Consider the following 21,367-nt stretch of genomic DNA (forward strand, 5'->3'; position numbering starts at 1 on the left):
GGGCTAGGAGTCCAGTGGCTGTGGGGAACCGCAAAGGGCTACTTACCAATCCCAGCATGCACTGAGACTCCTGCACAGCGCCGCAGCAGCCCAGGAAGCCGACCAGCATCATGAGGGCCCCGGCCCCGATCAGAATGTAGACCCCTGCAGGAGCACAGCAGGGAGGAGGCTCGCGTGGGGACCACCAGGGCCCGGGCAGCTGCTGCAACTCCTTTTCTCTGCACGACTCCGCCTTCCCCATTCTTACCGCCCCCATCTCAGAAAGAAGTTCCCTTCCTTAAACAATGGGGTGGGGGCTAACAGTGGCACAGCAGTACATGTGGTGCTCTGCGAGGCCGGCCAACATGAGAGGGTTTCCGGTTCAAGTCCGGAGAGCTCCTCAAGTATGAGGCACATGTGTGCCATGGCCCAGGGCTGGTTGTGGGGTGGAGGGGATTGGGGCACGAGGACCCCATTAGCACTCTCTTTCTCTCGTGGGAAAGAAAGAAATGAAAGCAAAACAAAACAGAACCCCAAATCTGCCCGCTCTGCCCCTGCTCCCATCTACTTTCCACCTGCCCGTCTTCAGGCCTGCCTTGTCAGGCCTCCTCTCCTGATCATCAGCCAAGCCCTTGTCTAGGACAGGAACATCAGTGGGAACCCCCAGGACGGCTCCAGCCTGCAAGCTGTTTCCAGAGAGATGGATCCACTCAAGCTAGTTAACGTGGACCCCTAAACCCAGGCCAACTTTCTGGGACTCTGTGAGCCTGGCAGGGTGCCCTCACAGAGGATGCTATCAGAGCTTCCAGCAGCGAGAGGCTGTGCATACCGGACATGCCGGCCCCAGGACAACCACCTCTGCCTGATGCCCAGGAGAGATGCCTCCGGGCCACTGCCGGGTCACACCTGTGGTTAGCGACGCCCCAGGGCACTTGCTGGCAGCGGCCCGAGCACCACGTTCTAATGCAAAGGACACAGACCCGGGGTCAGAAGACCCTTGTGCTGGTCCCAACACTGCTACTGGTGAGGCCTCTCTGGATCTCAATTTCCCTATAGGTAAGGTTAAAGAGGGTGGCTGCTAGAAAATTCCAAAAGATCCTTTTAGCCTACAAGAGACCCGATAGTCATAAGAGCTAAAAGTGAAAGAGCGGGAGTCTATGACATGTGCCCCCAACACACAGCAGCATCCATGAGGAGAACTCTCGGCAGGTGGCAAGTGACTTCACTGTCCCCCCTCTGCACCCTCAGGAGGGCTGAGGCTTTGCAGCCAACAAGCCATGCTCTGGGCCCGCAGCTGAGCTCTGGGTAGCACAGACAGAGCACACACAGGAGCGTTTGTGCCTCCCCGTCCCCACATCTGTCGTGATGTCAGGTCACGTGGCCCTCCTGGCAGAGCCCACGCGGCATGAATACGGGCATTGTTCCCGTGCACGCCCAGCCCAGACTGGGCAAGGGGACAGATGCATCTTGTCCTCGAGTCCAGTCCCAACCTCCTAGGCGGTCAGATACTGTGTCCGCAGGCTGGCCTCGGGAGGCAGGGTGGCCCCATGCATGGGCACTGGGGAAGAGGGGCCGCCTCGCTTAGTCCTCTGCTCTAACATGGGGCCACCAGCAGGCCGAGGCAGAAGATGGCTCCGGTGTCTCCCCACCTCCCTAGGACAAGACAACGAAGGATGAGGCCACTCCTTTGAGCACCAGGGCAGGGGCTCAGCAAATAGCAGGCATGAAGAGGTCAAAAGGATTTACGAGCACACGGAATAGGGCCGAGTGGGATTGAACAGACAGGCGTGTTTTCGTCAAGTCCAGATCCCAGTTCATAGGCCCAGCGACCCAGGCAGAAGCCCGGGGAGTCAGGGCAGCAGCAAGCAAGCTGTTCCTGGAAAAAGCATTTCCCCAGCAGAAAGGGCACACATTCTCATAGTGGGCCCCTTGGTTAATATTAAACATTCATCCGAGAGTTCGGCAGAGGCTCATTTAACGACAGAGGGTCACTGGCTTTCAATCTTGCTCCGACAGCTGCCTATCTGCTCCAGCTGGGGTGAGACCCCCCTCTACCTCCCTCGCAGCAGTCTGTGGGGATCTTAGCAGAGCCACCAGGCTACACAGCAGCTCCAGGGGCCCCCTGGAAGTCTGGAATCCCAGCAGGGCTCAGGCTGTGTTTTTAAAGAGCCAGCAGAACTTCTCTTTGGGAAGGCGACTCACCCTCACAGTCCACGCCCCAAGCTTGTTAGCAAAGGCTGCTGCTGATAAATGACAAAGTGTTCCCCTTTATAAAACGAGTGAATGTTAGCTTTCTGTCTGGCTCATGGAAAAAGTGATTGGTCACAGGGCCTCCCCTAGGATTACCGTGTTCATTTGCTCAAGGGCTGTTTATTCTGCCCTTTCTCAGGCTGACACGCATGCTAGCGTGTCCGGTCCAAGCAACGAGGCGTTCTCCTCCACCTGTCGGTCAGGGCTCTGGGCTTAGGCAGGGAGAGGACGCCTCATCTGTCACCACCCCAGCCCCATTTTCCAAACAGCACCCGTGGACAGCAGAATCAGGCAGTCTCTGGCCTCCACTTGCTCCTAACTGTTTATAACTTCCAAGTCGCTCCGCCAGGAGTTCCCAGGACCTAACTTCCCCCACAACGGCCCTCTTGGTTCTTCTCCCCCCCATGGATGGCTGTGCTCACAGGTAACAGGATGGTGGAATTCCACGAGCCTCAGAGAAGTGCTGCAGGTCAGCTGTGCATACGGGATGGGGAAAATGAGGCTCAGGGGGACAAACTGCCCCCAGCCACAAGCCAGAGTGAAAATGCTGGCTTGCTGAGGCCAAGTGCCGGGGGTCCTGAAAGTCACCAGGTACCTGGTCATGATTCGGGAGAGCAGCTACGAGGCACGGACACTCATGGCTCTGCGGGGAGCCCCTAGAGGCCATCGTTCCGTGGCTGTGGTGCTGGAAGGACAGCAAGGAGTTAAGAAGAGCCGGTGGCCTGGGACCAAGAAAACCAAGTTCCCCAACATGTTTGCAGCCTGGGATTACAAACACTGTGATGGGTGAGTCTCCCAGGGCCACGGATTGGAGAGAAGGCCCATATAAGGTTGTCGGCTGCTCTGGACTCACGAGCAACTGTTGTGGATGCTGGAAAGTTCTTTCCTCGCTTGCTTCTTGGCCTGGTTATGCAGTCTGTAAGCTGTAAGAGACCCTAGTGGAGCAAAGGCACCCTGGCTCCTTTCTTGAAGAGTCAGCCGCATGGCCGGGCGGGACTGTGGGAGGCCCTGGACCGTGCAAGTGCCCCCATCACGGGGCAGCCACCCCATGGTGTCAGAGGAGCAGCAGCCAGTGTGTGGCTGGCATGCTAAGCTCATCCACCGGGTCTCGGGGCCAGCAGATGGTGTAACGGTTACATCGCTGGACTCCCACATAGTTGACCATGGTTTGAGTCCTGGACCCGGGAGCTTAAACTCACGCCGGGCGCATGTGCGTGCCTAAGATCCTGAGAGGAGAACGGAGGAGAAGGGACTGCAGCATGGTCATCCCCCCTGGAGGTGATTTCTCGCTTTCTGTCTGCCTCTCTCTCTCTCTCTGTCTTTCTGGTGAGTGCACATGCCCTATAGCAAAAAAACTCTCTCTCTAAAAAAAATAAAATAAAATAAAATAAAAAAGGGCAGGTCTCAGCGCAGTAGGGCAGTAAGTCTCCCTGACTCTCTGCCCGCGGACGACAATTATTCACCTTCCCAAAATGGGCAGTGACAATGTGGGGCCAGCCGGACCCAGCGGCTGCTCAGCATGCCGGTGTTCCAGGGTCCTCGCGCCACCCTGTGCTCTGGGTGTCTGTGAGCACGCCCATGCCTGCATAGCGAGCTCTTTCCCCAGAAGGGGTCCAGCTGCAAGGACCCACGTTCCTCTGGTCCAGTCGCTCTCCTGGGCACTTTGAACTGCCTGGGGGCCTGTAGTGACCTGCAGATCTGAGTCCTGTGAGGTTCCAAGAGGCAGGCACCGACTCCTCCAGCCGCAGGCTCACCGCTCTCCCGCCACTTCGCATGGCTTCCCACTCGCCACCTGCTGGCGAGAGCCCTGACAGGGCTTCTGTCCCCGACTGCAATCTGAGTGAGGTCAGAGGCTGAGAGCACCGCCAGGCCCTCTGGCAGGGACTGTTCGGCCAGCGTGGACCTTCTCTCCTCCCACAGCCCAGCGTGTACAACGCAGGAAGCAGCGTTCGCAGGCTGGGCTCTAAACGGGGATGCGCCTGCGGATGGTATTTACCCTCTCCGGGCCTCAGTTCTTCCCTCCGTGAAACGGGAATCCACGCTCCTTGCGGAGGCACAAAGATGGAATTGTACAACGGTGCAGACAACGAGCACATCCAAAGAACAGGTTCGACATGAATGGCGCCTCCTTCCTGGTGCCACCTACTTAGCAAAGAGCGCCTTCCCCACGCCTAAGCACACAGCCTCGGGTCGCTAACCACAGGCTATGTCCCGACAGGTGCGGCGTCACTGTCGTCTGAGCATCACTGAGCGCCGGCACGAACTTGCCACAGGCCCAGGGGCACGGGAGCATCCTGGGGGACTACCCGATACGTGGCCCACCCTTGGCAGGAAAGCCGGCGTGCACCGATTGTGTGCAAACTTAGCCAGAGTTCCAGAGAGCAAAAAGAAAAACCGGGGTTGTGTTAGGAAAGGGCAGAGCAATGGGAGGACTGAGTGTGCATTCTGGGAGACGCACCAGGAGGCCATGGGGCTCTTGCTTGGGAAACTTAGCCACAAACAGGGCTTGCTCCTGTGGGCAGGGCATGGAGGGGAAAGGGTCTCCCTTGGGCAGCCTGCCCTCCTACATCCTCCCCGTTGGGCCCCCACTCCTCCTGCTCTGCAGGGTGGCATTCCAAGCCTGCCACTGACTCACAAAAATGCTCCGTTGCTAAAACAAGTCAGGGTGCTATGGAAACTCGTTCCCTAAAAGCTCGGTGTGGAGTGTGTGTGTGCGTGCGTGTGCATGTGTGTGTGTGTGTTTAGTTCTTAAAAACAACATACCTTGTGCTTTTCTTTCCCTCACTCCTTTCTGACAATAGGGAGAAGCGTACTAAAAAGCCAGCTAACAAAAACAAAAGGCACTGAGAACAAGAAACTACACGCAGGGTTAGAGTTAGGGACCCGGCTCTACACAAGTGAAGGGGCTGGTTTCAAAGCCCCTCTCCTGGCCTTCCTTCCCGGTGCCAGCCTGGCCTGGGGCAGGCCAGGGGTACGGCGGGGGAGGCCGGGAAAGTGGGGATGGGCTGCCTTCTCCCTGAAGGCCCCGGAGATAACCCTCAGCAGTCAGGCTGGTTTCTCTGACTTTTGCAAAAATAACTTTTTGGTGGCTGGAAAGGAAATGACCAAACTTACACACTGAGCCTGATGACATGACAGCGCCATCCTAAAAATAGGGGGCTGCTTTTGTTTCTCGCAAATGAAATGTCTCCTCCTCCCAACCTAAGCAGAAAGTAGGGCCACTCGGAGTTTACCCAGAAACCGGGAAACTGCACGTCCAGGCCTCAGTCTTCCACCGGTCTGAGAGAAGCTTGTCCTTGGCGGGGGGGAGAGAAGGTACTAGAAAAGACCCACGGAGTCTCTCCCTCCGGTCTGAGAGAAGCCTGTCCTTGGGTGGGGGGAGAGAAAGTACTAGAAAAGACCCACGGAGTCTGGGGTGGCCAGGGACCTGCCTAGTCCATTCCTGTGCAGAGGCTTCTGGAACATTTAAATTGGAAATCTCTCCCCTTGAGCAAACGCAGTGTGGAAAACATGTAAGAAGGAATCACATGGGGCCAGCAGGCTGCACTCTCACATGCAGTTCAAGTCCTGGATCCGGTGGCTCGAAACTCATGCAGGGTGTGTGTGTGTGCCCAAGATCCCGGGAGGAACATGGACTGTGGCCTGGCCATCCCCCCGGGGGGTGATTTCTTACTTTCCCTCTCAAGGTCTATCTCTCTCTCTCTCTCCCCCCCCAGTGAGTGCACATGCTCTAAGGCAAAAACCTCGGGGGAAAAAAAAAGAAAAAAGGAAAGAAAACACAAGGGGTGCCAGAAGTGGCCCAGTGGTAATGAGGTACGTCCGTGCTGGACGAGATGAGAGGTCCCGACGCCCCCAGGGCACACAAGGGTGTGTGTGCAGGATCTGGGCCAGCCGACACTGGGGGAGACGACAGTGTAAAGACCTGCTGGGGGGAACCAGCAGTTAGCGTAATGGCTATGTCGCTGGACTCCCACGTAGTCGACCGCGGTTCGTGTCCCGGACCCGGTGGCTTAGAACTCACGCTGGGTGCGTGTGTGTGCATGCCCAAGATCCCGAGAGGAGAATGGAGGAGAAGGGACTGCGGTGTGGCCATCCCCCCTGGGGGGTGATTTCTCGCTTTCTGTCTCTCTGTCTCTCTGGTGAGTGCACGCGCCCTATAGTGAAAACCTCTCCAAAAAAAAAAAAAAGAAAGAAAGAAAAATAAGACCCGTTGGGGATGCCTCCTTTCTCTCATGAATGAAACAGCTTAAAAAAAACAAAACAAAACAAAACAAAACAAAAAAACACCAAAATCCAAAACCAACAAAAACATGGATTTTTCTCATTACCACAGACCCAAAGGACTGAACTGGGTCTCTCTCTCTCTTTTCTTTCTTTCTTTCTCTTTTTTAAGTTTTCCTTTATTCGTAATAAGCATGTGCTCCCGAGACATGGAGAGAGAGTAGAGTACCCCCGAGGGGTCTGGTCAGGCTGGTCTCCTTCCCTCGGCCCTCTAGCCCACCGAATGTTGGATACGTACACGCAGGCCGGGTGTGTGTCTCGGGCTGACTGGCCGCGACTTGAACGGTGGCCACCATGTGGGATCCGCTTTCTCAAGCAGCATGTAGCTGCTACGGCAGAGCTGGCCCTGGACAGGGTGACTTCCAGGCTCCCTATTAGTTCTGACTGTACCTCCCGGGCGGCTGGTCTCCTGGGTCTGAGTCCCTGGTCCCTGTCTGAACAGAAGAGCCTCTTACTCTCTTCTGGCACTGCAGCGTCCCAGGACGAAGGTTTCTGAGTTAAGGAAATGATGAAGCCCAAGAAGACAAGCGATTAGGAGAGTACATCAGGGGTGAGACACAGGTTCTTTTTCTTTTGGAGAGGTTTTTGCTATAGGGCATGTGCGCTCGCCAAGAAGACAGAGAGAGACAGACAGAAAGCGAGAAATCACCCCCGAGGGGTGATGGCCATGCCAAAAGCCCTTCTCCTCCATTCTCCTCTCGGGATCTTGGGCACACATGCATACGCACCCAGCATGAGTTTAAGCCACTGGGTCCGGGATTCGAACTGCAGTCGACTACATGGGAGTCCAGCGACATAGCCATTATGCTAATGCTGGTCCCGAGACAGAGGTTCTTAAACCTTTGAGAGTGATGGAACATTGGCAGAGCCAGCTTCACCTCAGAGCATGGTCAGGGTGCCTGACCAGGCCAGCATGAAAAGAAACCACAGCAGTCAGACGCAAAGTCATGGGCACAACTACAAAAACGAAAAAAAAAGAAAAAAGAAAGAAAAAAGGGAAAATAAAGCATACAACTTGAAAGGACCTGACCGGCAGATGTGGCCAGAGCTGAGGTCCTTCCCAAGCCCAAGTCCCTGGGTCGGTGTCTCCCAAGTTAGGAAGCACCAAGCCTTCCCCCTCACCTGTGTAGAAGCTGAAATTATTATGATTTTCTTGCTCGAAGATGCTCTTGGTCTGAGAGTCGAATCGAAGCCATAGTCCAATGGCGAGGACTGCAATCCCGGCGAGCTGTAAGACAGGACAGCGGCATGAATGCTGGTCACCGGGCTCGACACAGCCCGAGCTCTGACGGGGGAATTTCAGACAGGCAAAGGACTCTGGGACTGCCCAGGTTCCTGCCCCTCGCATGCACCTGGTGGTGGGAGCCAGTAGGAGGCGTGTGTGATCAATCCACGAGCTAAAAAAAATAATTACCTACCAGCCAGCCAGCAGCAGAATGGGTATTTTATAGGCAACAGAACACTACCTGGCAGCGAAAACGGGTAACTGTGGCTACAGGCGCTGCGAAGGGCACTGGCAGGGCTAAGAGAAGCAGCAACAGCCCCAGGACACATACAGACGAGTCCCCGTAAGGGTGCCCCCCTCTGTACACAGCTGTCCCTGAATCCCTGACAGATTGGTGTGCGACCCACGGCAGACACCAAAAATCTGTAGCTGGGTCAGGACCAGCAGATGGCAGAACAGTTACGTCACTGGACCTCCCAGAGTTAACCGCAGTTCAAGTCCCGGGCCTGGTAGCTTAGAATTCACGCCAGGCATATGTGTGTGCCCGAGATCCCGAGAAGAGAATGGAGGAGAAGGGATTGCGGTGTGGCCATCCCCCTGGGGGGTGATTTCTCACTTTTTGCCTCTCTGTCTCTATAGTGAGCACATGCACCCCATAGCAAAAATCTCTCCTAAAAAAATCTGTAGCTGCTCAAGTCTCTTCTATAAAATGGTGTCGTACATGTGCATAAGGTCTGCACACCCCCTTGTTTTAAAATCCCTCTAGATTGTTTACAATACTGATACGATATAAGGGCTATGTGGACAGCCGTGACACAGCACCACTGGGGAGTAACGACCAGGGGAAAGTTAGGAATGGACCCAGCCGTGGTAATTCTGACTACACAAAGCACCCGTCCACCACCCATGTAACATTTTCCATCCACGGTTGGCTGAACCCGTATGGAAACTGGATGTGGACGGTTGACTTACACGTGCATACAAATGGTGAAGTGAAAACGAGAGTGACTATCATAAAGCTGTGGCCATCTCGAGGTGGAGGGAGGGCTCTGCCCCCAGGGAGGAAACAGCACATGGCGTGTGTACGTGTGAGGGTGTCCTCCATCTTCCGACGTGGGCGTGGTCACAGACATGGACACGCCATGAAGGCAGCAGTGACGTCCCTGGAGGCACGCCGGAGCCCTCCCTCGCTTGTGCACAAGGGCCCCTCTCTCTTACAAGGCCATGTCCTGGCCTGGCTCGGAACTGGATGCCGTGTGGGGGCCCTTGCCAAGCTCCTTCGGTGCCAGCTGAGCGCCCGCTCGCTCGTACCAGGGCTTGCTGGGGGGTGACTCACAAGCTCCAGGGCAGCGGCTGGCTAGACGTAGGAGTGGGTGGGCTCTGGGCCAGAGGCTGGACCCAGGCGCCCTGATGGAAGAGTCTGCTCTGCAGGGACCTTGCTGGTTCCCTGCCCCAGGCACCAGGACAGCCTGCAGTGTGACAGGCTTCCCTTGGAAGTGTTGGGGGGAGTGTGGTGGGGCAACAACAGGAACAGCCCCCAGCCTGCAGGAGCTGCCTCTCTGCCTCCACCCCAGGGCGCAGCTGGTTTGGCCCTATGGCTGTTTCCACATGAAGGTCTGTAATCCTGGCTCAGGGTTCTCCTGCTGCATTTCCCCATCTGAAAACAGGGAATAAGAGGCGGCCCTTCTTCGCCTTTGAAGTATGGCTAAAGAACAAAGGAGACGGGACTGGCAGGCGGCATGGTGGTTAAGGGCACTGGATTCCCACATGGCCAACTGCAGTTTGAGTCTGAACTGGCAGCTTGCTTTCTCTCTCGCTCTGTCCCTCTCTGGTCAAATTAAAATAAGTAAATAAAATAATTATTTTTTTAAAAAACAAAACATAAAAGGAGACAGTATTAGGAAAAAACTGCTTCTGGGGACCAGCAGATGGCGTGGTGACTGTGTTGCTGGACTGGCATCTAATCGACCATGGTTCGAGTCCCAGACCTGGAGACTTAAAATTCACACCAGGCATATGTGCATGCATACCCAGAATCCTGAGAGAAGAGACCTCGGCATGGTCATCCCCCTGGGGGTGATTTCTCACTTTCTCTTTGGTGAGCTCACTTGCCCCACAGCAAAAATCTCATTAAAAAAAAAAAAGAAAGAAAGAAAGAAAGAAAAAAGAAAACATTTCTGGAGGAGGTTTCAAGCGGGCTCTGGGAGAACAACTCCTACTTTACCAGCACCAGGGGCACCAGCACTGCCCTCCCAGCCCCGTGGACAGATGCTCAGTATCTCCAATGTCTCCGCCCCACCTTAGCTATGGCGCTGCTAGACTCCAGTAAGAGTATGACACCAAGTGCCGTGGCTGGGACAGGTCCAAGAGAAAACCTCACAGACACAGGGCTCACAGGCACGGAAGCGGCCTGTGCCCGAGGGCCTAGTGCAGTGGTTATGGAAACTGGCTCCCACGTGGACGACCGTGGTCTGAATTCTGGCCCTGGTGGCTTGATGTGCACGCTGGTTTATGTGCATGCCCCCCAATTCTGACAAGATGGAGGACCGTGGTGTGAGCACGCCCTACTGGGGGAACTTCGGTCCTTTCTGTCCAACACTCGCACCCTCTGGCAATTAAAACAACAAACCAACCAACCTGAATCTGAGAGCTTTTCTTGGTGGGTGTCAAACGCATGGGTCTGGCTTTTCTCATTAATAAAAGCATGCAAGGATCAGCCCTCTGGGCTGCTGGTTAGGGGAGCTGGATCCCACATGGTTCGAATCCCAGCCCTGGCAGCTGGGAAAACGTGCCTGTGTGCGCATGCCTCAAACCCTGACAGGGTGGAGAAATGGAGGGACTGCAGTGTGACCACACCCCACCGGGAAGGTGCTCTCTTTCTCCCTCTCTGGCTCTCTCTAGTGAGTGCACGCGCCCTCTGGCAATGAGACACAGAGGTGCCTGCTCCAAGGGAGCTGAGTACGGCTCGACGGGGGAGAAGCACGAGCCTCCCCAGGACCCAGCCCAGGCACTTCTGTCCAGACTGGGTCCTCTTCTTTATTTAAAAAAGAATTATTTAAGTTATCTATTATTATTATTATTTTTAGTTTGACTGAGAGAGACAGAGAGAGAGAGAGAAAGTGGGAAAGTAAGCTGCCAAGTCCGGGACTTGAACCGTGGTCAGTTATGTGGAAGTCCAGCGCCTTTAACCATCATGCCATCTGCCAGCCTCTTTTTATCATTTTTTTAAAAAAGATTTTATTTTATTGATTTATTTTTAATTTGTCATAGGGCATGTGTGCTCACCAGAGACAGACAGAGATACAGTGAGAAAGAAAGAGAAAGTGAGGGGCCAGCAGGTGGCGAGGTAGTTAAGGGCGCTGGACTCCCACATGGCCAGCCATGGTTCAAGTCCTGGACCTGGTAGCTTGCTTTCTCACTTTCCTTCTCGCTCTCTCTCAATTAAAAAAAGTTATCTTATTTAATATTTATTTATTTATTTATTTTAGTTTGACCAGAGAGATAGAGAGAGAGAGAGAGAAAGAAAGAGAACGTGGGAGGAGCAAACACCAGGTCTAGGACTTGAACTGTGGTGGGCTGCTGAGAGACCAGCACCTTAGCCACTACGCCACCTGTTGGCGCTGAGAGTCCAGCACCTTAGCCACTACGCCACCTGTTGGCTCCAGGTTGGGTCCTCTTGACACCCTCAAGGGCACTACCATGTATGCAGGGGGTGGGAAGCCCCAATGGAAACACTCCGGCGTGAACCTACATACCCGGGAATCGGGACAAGCACACCCCAGTGCTGGGCTGGCCCTTGTTCCCCAGGGCCCTGGAAAGCTAAACAAGAAAGTGACACTCTCCCTCCCCACCCCAGCACTCAGAGGCCCAGTCAGACCGTGGGGACTGGAAGACTGCTGGCCTTTCTCTGGACATGAAAACTGTCAGCTGGAGGGTCACGACACTGGAAGGTTCCCGGTTGGGGCGGCTCCTAGCCAGGATCCCATTCCTCAGCCTGGCCCTCTGCTTGTCCTCCTGCTGGTGATGCTATCGTAAGGGTGCCTGGGACTCCGGCTGCTGCCCTTTCTGTTCTAGGTGGTGCACATCGAGGAACTGTTCTGACGTCGCCTTACTCCCCCATACCTGCCGGAAAGCTCCTGAACGAGTCACTGCGCAAAGGATAAAACCATCCCACACCAACGGGGTGTCAAGCTACGGTCTGCACAGAAGCTGCTCAGAGCAGGAGCTGGGCTTCTGCAAATGCTTCCGTGGAGGGAGGCCCCTTTCACGACACAGAGAGCCTTAATTTCACGGGCCCTGAGCTAGTACATGGAAGTCCAGCCTCGGATCTGGTCTGTGTGCCCAGGTGGCAAGGAGGACGGGGCTGGAGAACTGGAACCAGAGGGAAAGGGAGCCCAGCCCCACCACACCCAGGTGCAAGGCTAGACGCGGCAGCTGCAGTCCGTTTGTGTGGACGCCACTCCAAACCTATTGCTGGCTACGTGGTTGTCAGGGCCACACGCTTTGCTACAAGGGAAAAGGAGAAGCAGTTGGCTCTGGAGACATGGAAAACGGCATAACAGACCTTAGGGACCAGAAGGTGGCATGGTGGTTAAGGAGGTTGGATCCCACACGGCTGACTGCAGTTTGGGTCCCGGATGTGGTGGCTTGGAAAACACACCAGGTGCACATATGTGCATGCCCAAAATCCCAAGAGGAGACTAGAAAAGGGCCTGCAGCGTGGCCAAACCCCCGAAGAGGAAGGATTTCTCACTCCCTCAGCCCTCTTTCTCTGGCTATCTCTCTCCAGCAAGTGCACATGCCCCTGAAGCAAATGAACATCAATCAATCAACCAGAGCTTTTCTTTCTTTCAGTCTTTGGGATTTTCCTTCTTTCAAGCTTACTACTTTCATGAGAACAGGAGACAGAGACAGACAACTGGGGAACTGAGCCCACGGTCTTCCACGTGGATCTAGTGTCACTTGAGCAGTGCGTTACCTCTCAGCCGGGCTGGCCCTGGAGCTGATGGTCTCCGCTCAGGTTTGGCGACTGGCCCGGGCTAGTCCCGTCAGTCACATGACCGCCTCTGTGCTACCCTTCCTCCCGGGATCCGGGCACCTGATGCTCAGTTCAACAACCTCTCGCACCCGGTCTGGAAAGGACAGTCCCTGCCTGCTCCCAGCTGGCCAGTGGGGATGGAGAGAGGGCCGTGGCCTCCTCTGTCTCTAGCCAAAGCCAAATGGAAGCCCCCTGTCTTCCTTTCTTCACGCAGGCGAATGCTTTTTCTAAAAAGATGAAATTATTTTCTCATGGGCTATGAGAAAAACACCAGACAAACCCAACCCAGAGAGTCTATGAATACTTGCCTAGCACTTCTCTAAACTGCCAAGGGCATGAAAAACAAAGACAGAGAAACCGTCCCAGACTGGGGGCGATTAGGGAGACATGACAACTGTCACGTGTCCTGTGTGGGATCCTGGAACAGAAAGGACAGGAGTGGAAAACCAGGGAACTCCGAGGGAGTCGAGTCCAGTCAACAGCGACGACCTGGTGCTGGTTTCTGAGCGGCGATGGACTCTACGTGGTGATATAGGGCAGGACAGGGACAGAGGTGTGGAGCACAGGGGACTCTGTGCCAGCACCTGGACTTTTCTGCATGTCTAAAACTAAGAGTGCGAAAAGTGGGGGCCCCGCTGTCAAAGCTTCCTGTCTCCTTCCAGAACCTGCTCCATCAATGGCCTTCCTGCCTGCCTCTGCGATTCGGCCCCTCGTCTTTTCACTCTTTGCCAACAACACACAGGCAGGTCTCTCTATCCTAAAACACCACACAGGACAAAACCAGAAACAAAACCCTCTTTCTTCCACCTCGCCGCGCTGCTGCTTGCTCCGGGCGTTCCCGTGTCCCCACGCTGTGGCTTTGCCACCCCCAGTCCTCACTAACAAGCCACTGCCTAGCTCTCCCAGCTCTTCCTCTCCAAGGCTGCAGATAGCCGCGGCCTCAGCAGGTCACCAAGTCCTGGGGCTTTTGCTCTCTCTGACACTGGCAGCCTCGAACCCTGCCTCCTCCTCCTCATCCTTCCTTAGATGGACCCTCCTAAAGCCAGGAATGCGACCCCCCCAACCTCCGTGGCCTGCTGCTGCCTGGAGATTTACCCAGGCTGCTCCCAGGCAAAGGCAGCCCCCTCCGCCCCGCCCCCATGCGGCGTCCCCAGCACCCTCATACCCTGTCCTTCCTCTAAGCTGGCGCTGGTCTCAGTCTCGTGAGAACACAGCTCCCTGATGTCGGGGTGCCCTCTAAGTCATTTCTGTCTCTCCCCATCCCTGCCCACCCATACTTTGGACAGAACAGGGCATCAGTGAAGAAAGGACTCAGAAAATGAATGGCTGGGCCACCTCAGTGGCGAGGTGGTGGCGTACTGATCCGCAGAGCTGGAAGCCAGCACAACCAGCAGTTCAGAACCCAAGTGGATCCGAAAGGCGCCAGGAGCGCGCATGCCCGAGAGCCTGAGCAGCTGCGGGCTGGGCAGAGGGGAGCGCACACGCCCAGGCGCTTGCTCTGTCTCTCATGAAAGACGCAGAAACTAAACGGATGATCGTTATTTCAGTGAAGGGAACTCTCTGAAATCCACCCAAATCACCTCTCCTGGTCCGTTCCCACCTGGCTTCCCATCTGACTTCACCTTCTGATATCTCACAAAAACAGAAACGACAAAGAATTACTCGTCCAGAAAACGCACTGGGTAAGACCCGGGAGGTGGCTTGGGGAGTATTCAAAGGATAACCAGGGCGTCCCTTTCTGCACGCCACGGATGTCGCAATGACATTTAAGGGCAGGACCTACAAAAGCCCTTGGGGACCAGCAGGTGGCGTGTTGGTTAAGGTGCTGGACACTCCCACATGGCCAACCACGGTTCAAGTCCCGGATCTGGTGGCTTGCTTCCCCACTCGCCCTCTCTCTCTTTCTGGTCAAATTAAAAAAAAAAAAAAACTTTCTGGTCAAATTAAAAAAAAAAAAAGAATAAATAAAATAAAATAAATAATTATTAAACAAAACAAGAAAAACAAAAACAAAGCCCATTCATTGTTGCCCTCACTCCTTATCAGCAACTCTATGGCATGCTCACCCCCAAAGAAGTCCAGGGTGACTTCAATTTTTTTTTTTTTTTTTAAACTTTCAGAGGGCCTGAGCTAGCCAGAGAAGGCGAGAGGGAGGCAGCCCCCCCCAATGGGACGGGGCCCATCTCCATTTCTCTACCCTGTCAGGATTTGGGGCACACGGGTATGCCCACTTGGAGTGTTTTTCAAGCCACTGGGGCTGGGACTCGAACTGCAGTCAGCCATACGGCCATATGGGATGGGACTCCCCTAATCACCAGACTATGGAGCCAGCCCAACAATACAATTTTTCTTCTTAAGAAAGATTTTTGCTATAGGGTGCGAGCACTCGCTAGAGAGACAGAATGTGAGAATCTCCCCCCAAGCAGGATGGCCCCACCGCAATCCCTTTTCCTCCATTCTCCTCTTGGGATTCTGGGCATGCACGCGCACACAAACGCGCCTGGTAGGAATCTAAGCCACCAGGTCCAGGACTCAAACTGTGGTCGACTGCGTGGGAGTTCAGCAACATAACCATTACTCCATCTGCTGGTCCCAGTCAACAACTCACAATTTGATGAACACACAGGTGTCCTGGTCACCTGGGACGTAAGCCAGGCTCAGGTGACATGAAGACCCAGCAGTGCCCCAACTCAGGACACAGTGAACGGGCTCCGGCCACCACCTGGTCCCACGGGCGATCACCACTGAAAGCACAGTTCACGAAGGCACCCACGCCGAGGTGAGGATTCGGTAAGTCACACTGGATCTCACCAGGGACAGGCCCAGAAGTCTAACACTGAAATACGGACCTGCAGTTACAGGGAATGCTTCCAATTCAAAGGAGGATTAAAAAAAAAAAAAAATCAAAGTGTAACGGAGCTTAGGGGCACCTGGCAGCTCTGAGGAGCCCATGCCAAGTTTGCAAAACTAGTTCCAGTTGGAACCTGAGGAGGTCCGCACAGACAGGCCCGCTGGTGGGACTCTGGACGCAGGCTTACAGAAAGACCAGGAAGCCAGAGGAGGAAAGGGCAACGGCTGGAAGGAGGGGGTTCCCTGTGTGCACGGGGTGGGGTGGGGCTGCAACCTGGCCCCGAGGTGGAAAACGCCATGTCTGCCTCTGGGGCAAATCCCACTTAAAATCCTTTCATGGTAAACAATGGTGGTCTTGGTTAGGACTGCTTTTCCTCCCGGTCTCTTCTGTAATTTAACCTGACTGGCCATAGATTTTGTTCTTTCTCCCCAGTTACAGGGAATGTGTGCTCGCTGGGGGGAGGGGGGTGGGGAGAGAGAGAGAGAGAGAGAGAGAAAGTGAGAAAGCAACCCCCACGGGGTATGGCCATGCTGTAGTTCTTTCTCCTCTTAGGATTTTGGGCACGTGTGAACATGCTTTCAAGTCACTGGATCTGGGACTCAAACCATGTTGCCAGCTGTGTGGGATCCAGTTGCCTTAATCTTCATGCCACCAGCTGGCCCGACATTCTTTTTTAAAAAAGAATTATTTGATTTAACTTTCTTTCTCTCTTTCAATTTGACCAGAGAGGAACAGAGTGAGAGAGAGAGAGAAAGAGAGAGGGAAAGTGAGAAAGCAAGCTGCTAGGTCTGGGACTTGAACCGTAGTCAGCCATGTGGGAGTCCAGCATCCTTAACCACCATGCCACCTACCAGCCCTATGCCTTATATTTTTAAAAATGTTTTGCTATTTTCTTCTATGAGAGAGAGAGAGAGATCATACTCACAACAGAGTCCTGATGTGACCCACCCCCCAGCTTCCGCCAGCCCAGGGTCATGGGCATGTGTGTGCTTGGGTATTCAGGGAGGTCTCTGGACACAAACCTGGAGCCTTCCCATACGGATCAGCCTGGGAGGGCATCAGGCTCCACCATGGTGACACTGTCCAGCCTGTGGCCACATGCCGTTTTCAGGAGGACATGCGTAAGGTTCTTCTCTTTCCAGCTCTCAGAAAGCCCAGAGTGGGGACCAGCAGTTAGTGTAATGGTTATGTTGCTGGACTCCCACGTAGTCGATCGCGGTTCAAGTCCCAGACCCAGTGGCTTAAACTCATGCTGGGCGCGTGTGCGTGTGTGCCCAAGATCCCGAGAGGAGAATGGAGAAGGGATTGTGGCGTGACCATCCCCCCGGGGGGTGATTTCTCGCTTTCTGTCTGTTTTTCTGGCGAGCGCATGCGCCCTATAGCTAAAAACTTCGCAAAAAAAAAAAAAAAAAAAAAAAGAAAAGAAAAGAAAAGAAAGCCCAGAGTGGAGGGCAGGTCATTCTCACAGGGGCTGGCCGCTCCGGGGCAGGTCGTAAGTGGCACTGCTTCCCAGTGTCCTGGAAAAGCAGTGGCTGTTTGGTAACTCTGGTGAGCTCATGAGATGTCTAAAAGTTTCAGTAAGGGGCAGGTGAAATCGCCGAAGGGCGAGCAAGGAGGAAGCGGTGCTGGGGCCTCCACCTGTCACCTGCACAGCCGTGCCACCCAGCGGGTGGGTGTCAGGGTCACTTGGGGAATTCCAACCATGCATGGCCTCAGCGCCACCCCAGGAGTAGTCCCAGTGTTCCCGGGCCATTCTGCGGCACCCTTCTGTTGAGAACAGAGAACTGGGGGATGGGCACAGGCGCTGGGCGCCAATTCTGGCGCTGCCACCTGGGAGCCCAGGGACAACAAGCAGTGGCTCAGCTTCTCTGAATCTCAGGGTCCCTGTGGACACAATTTAGTATGGTACCGTCCCGCCTGCCACCTCGGGCGTAGGTGAAGACGAAGCGAGCAGCACTCGGAACCCTCTGAAAACAATGACGTATGATGGCCAGATTCAGGAGGGCAGGGTGATAATGACAGTAATAACAGCCCACGAGGACACAACATGGCGGCGGACGCTGGCGTGTGTCCTATGGTCCGAGGCGGCCGGCGGGGGCAGGGTCACCGGGGACACTGCAGTTCTGTTTTCTGCTTTCTGTGAGAGTCTGTGTGAGCCCTGGGTGGTGGAGGAAGGTGGATAAATTTACTTTCTTCACACCCACAAGCTGCCTTCCAAGGCTCCTCAAAGATCAGGTAGAACAGCCCCAAACAAGGAGGGCTGCAAGGAGACCGCTCACTGAGACTCTGGGCTTCTGTCCATCTCTGCTCGCAGACCGCGTCTGTGGGGTCAGCCCCGCGGGAAGGTGTTATTACAGCAGCAGATACAGACAGGAAAGGCACCTCCCTCCGCCAGGAAGATGTTATCGGCCCTGGGGTTCTGTTTTGTCTTAATGTACTGGGCTTGCAAGACCACCAGGCACAGCTGTCCACAGCACCCAGGAAGCCAGAAACAGACCCGACACCACAGATGCAAGCTTCCTCTACCAGCATAGCACAGGCCCCAACATGGGAGCCACGGAAGAGATAAGGCCCTCTCTGTTCTCGTGGGCTTCGACGTTTAAAAACAAGTCAGGCCACCCGGACCTGTGGGCTCCGGGCCTCGCCCATCTCCACGGCAACCTCAGCTCTACGCGTGCCAAGCCTGGATGGGCTGATTCACCCAGCAGGCTGGGCTGGCGGAGGCAGCAAGAACAAACAGGATCCCAACCCCACGGCCTCCTGTAACCCTCCCTGCATCGGCTCCTCCCACCCCAATGAAAGCTGGCGCTCTTGTCTTTGGAAGGGCAAAGCCACCTGGGCAGGACCAGAGGCCTTGGAGTCCGTCCTCACCCAGCCCCTCCAACGGAGCAAACAAACCACACTCCACTGTAATCAGCAGAGACTGCCATGACTCGCCCTCCTCAAGGATCACAAGTAAACGCTTAGCTCACAGCAGAGTGGAAGAATATCAAGGAGGGCACGCTTTAATTTAGTAGAGATGCGTGGAAGAGCCCGAGACCCAGCCCCCGAGGACATAAGTCCTCCTGCCCTGTGAGGATGGCCAGACTGGGGGCCAGTTCTCCAGATAATTCCTGCTCTTGGAACTATTACCGAGCTACCGTCTTTGTTATTACCAGAGACAGAGAACGAGGGGGAAGCAGACCTCAATGGTGGGAGGTGGTCATTCCACAATCTCCTCTCTTCCATGTCTCCACCTGGCAGGGTGCATGGGGCACACAGGCACATGCACCCAGAGTGTCCAAGCTGCTGAGGCTGGGGTTCGAACCCCCTGGTCAGCCATGTGGGTTCCAGCTCCCTTAGCCACCAGGTCACAGGACTGGCTCCCAAGCGTTTGTCTTCATCTTTCTGGAGTGTTCAAAAATGTGTATGCTTATGGGTAACCCAGGACATGCTTCCCTAGGTCAGCGGTTCTCGAAATCTGATTCGCAGACCAGCAGCAGCACTGTGAGGATGAAGTTCACAGCCCCATCCTAGACTCTCCACATGGAAACGGGTGTGCGGGCAGGCAAGCAGGCTGTGTGCTGTCAAACTCTGGCTCATTTATACATGCATGAGTTGAGAACCACTGCTCTCTGCCTCCAAACCCTGAGCAGCCAGGCGGGACAGGGGGCTCTGACCCCAGGAGCAGCTTTCTTTTCTTTTTTTTTTTTTGGAGAGGTTTTTGCTATAGGGTGTGTGTGCTCGCCAGACAGAGAGAGACAGAGAGACAGAAAGCGAGAAATCACCCCCCAGGGGGGATGGTCACACTGCAATCCCTTCTCCTCTGTTCTCCTCTCGGGATCTTGGGCACGCACGCACACGTGCCTGGTGTGAGTTTAAGCCACCGGGTCCGGGGCTCGAACCGCGGTCGACTATGTGGGAGTCCAGCGACATAGCCATTACGCTAACTGCTGGTCCCCGGGCGCAGCTTTCTTCTAAATGCTGGTGTCGGAAAGCACGAAGCCACGGACGGGAGGTAGGAGCCAGAGACTGGAGGGAGGAGCCAGGGATGGGAAGGAGGAGCCACGGATGGGAAGGAGGAGCCACGGACGGGAAGGAGGAGCCACGGACGGGAAGGAGGAGCCACGGACGGGAGGTGTGAGCCTCCTGAGCTCCAGACTCCTTGCCCTGGTATGTGAGAGCTCATGGTGTCAGCCCAATGAGGGGGCAGAACCTGGCCTGCCACGTTACACTGATCTGGAGAGTGGAGTGCCAACACTCTGACTCGCTCTTTAGATAGGGGAGCATACCTGGGCACCACCAGGAACGGCTGCCTGGTGACAGCTAAGGGTGAGACCCAGAGGGCAGGAGGCCAGGAGGTGAGAAGGGAGGCACTGGCTGGACGACTGCGTCGTGAACCCACTGAGCCGGGAAGTCATGGCAAACGGTTCAAGTTGGAACCTGTGTGGGCTCCCGCATGTGCACTGAGCACCCAGGCCCTGCCCGGTGAACCCTCGCCTCTTCGCATAAGAAGCCCTGATGACTCACTGAGCACGTGGGAGGCTCCCACAGCCTCTGCAGCAAGGTCTTCTCCCCCTCCCCCAGTCTGTGCGGCCTGCTCTCCTCGGGCCAGGCTGCTCCTGTGCGCCAGAGTGGCCTCGTCCGCCACCAGCCCGGACGTGGTGGCTGAGTGTCAGGCTGGAGGTCACCTGGCTTTAGTGCTGACTTGGCTTCCCACAGGCATTCTGTCCGTTAGCAGCCCCTCGGGAGCTGGGGGAGGGAAGATACGTAATGGCCACAATGGTGACTTCACAGGTGCGTCCGTGTCTGAGGACGTGCAGGCAGGTGGCTGACGTGAGGGAGCTCCGAACCCTCTTGTTACTCTTACGTACAGGCGCAGAGATGGCGAGCAACTCACTCCCAAAGGCTCGGCCAATAAGAGCCAGTCGGACCCAGCCAGGTCCTCGTGGAGAACGAGGCTGCACCACTCCAGTGTGCTGTCTTCCGACTGCCAGGTGGTGAGTGGGAGGAACGGGACCCTGGAGACTTGGCTTGGGGGACAGGAGGGTGGCCTGGTCATGCTGAACTTGGCAGAAGGCTCTGACTTAGATTCAAACCCCTGCCTCTAGGACCCAATGAGTGACGATTCAGATCCAGGGCATCCGTCCCAGCCTCGGGGAAGGGCAGACAGGAGGCAGGGCACTGCCTTGGGTGTGTTCTCTCGCCCCCTCCGGGGATGCTGGCAGAGGTGGTGGTCCTGGAGGTCTTGCACCCTCAGGGCCGGCATTCCCTTCTGCTCTTCTATGCATGGGGACTCTGGCTCTGCACCCTTTTGGCACCATTTTCCGGGTACCAGGAAACTTCTAGACAAGAGGAATCAATCCCCTTTTTGGAGGCAGGTTGAGGCCACCCTTCTCGGTTTGGATGCTAAGTAGATTTTCCCTTGCAATTTCTATTGTAAATTAGATTCCAAGTTAAGCTCTATGAGGCGCCCTGCCAACTGGGCATCCATACAGGCATTTCCAGCAAAGTGCAAAACTGGGGCCTCCCTTCCCCACCTCCCCCCAAAGCGGGTGGTGTTGGTCATGAGCGTTTTGTGGACGAATGTAAAGGGAAGTCCTCCGCTCCCTCCCTGAAAGGAGACCAAGTACAGTTGCGGCTGCGCACGGCCCTGTGTGATGTAGTTTCACAGAACTGAAGCCACAAGCTGTGGCTGCGTCACCGTCCGGGACGACGGGATTCCTGACGCAGCCTAAGGAGAAGCAGGAGGCAAAGGCAGTCC

The 21,367-nt window shown here is 55.3% G+C and overlaps 1 protein-coding gene across 1 annotated transcript in view; it reads right to left on the reverse strand.

Annotated features, from left to right (window-relative positions):
* Nucleotides 1-21,367, reverse strand: part of CD9 (CD9 molecule) — a 41,676-nt gene that overhangs the window by 7,208 nt on the left and 13,101 nt on the right. The window contains exons 2-3 of the mRNA XM_006170832.3: nucleotides 7,633-7,738; nucleotides 47-144 (exon numbers count right to left, since the gene is read on the reverse strand). Coding sequence (XP_006170894.1) covers nucleotides 47-144; nucleotides 7,633-7,738 — 204 coding nt within the window. The remainder of the gene's footprint in view (nucleotides 1-46; nucleotides 145-7,632; nucleotides 7,739-21,367) is intronic.

Source organism: Tupaia chinensis, unplaced genomic scaffold, assembly GCF_000334495.1.
Source record: "Tupaia chinensis unplaced genomic scaffold, TupChi_1.0 Scaffold149011_1, whole genome shotgun sequence".
Taxonomy (NCBI): domain Eukaryota; kingdom Metazoa; phylum Chordata; class Mammalia; order Scandentia; family Tupaiidae; genus Tupaia; species Tupaia belangeri.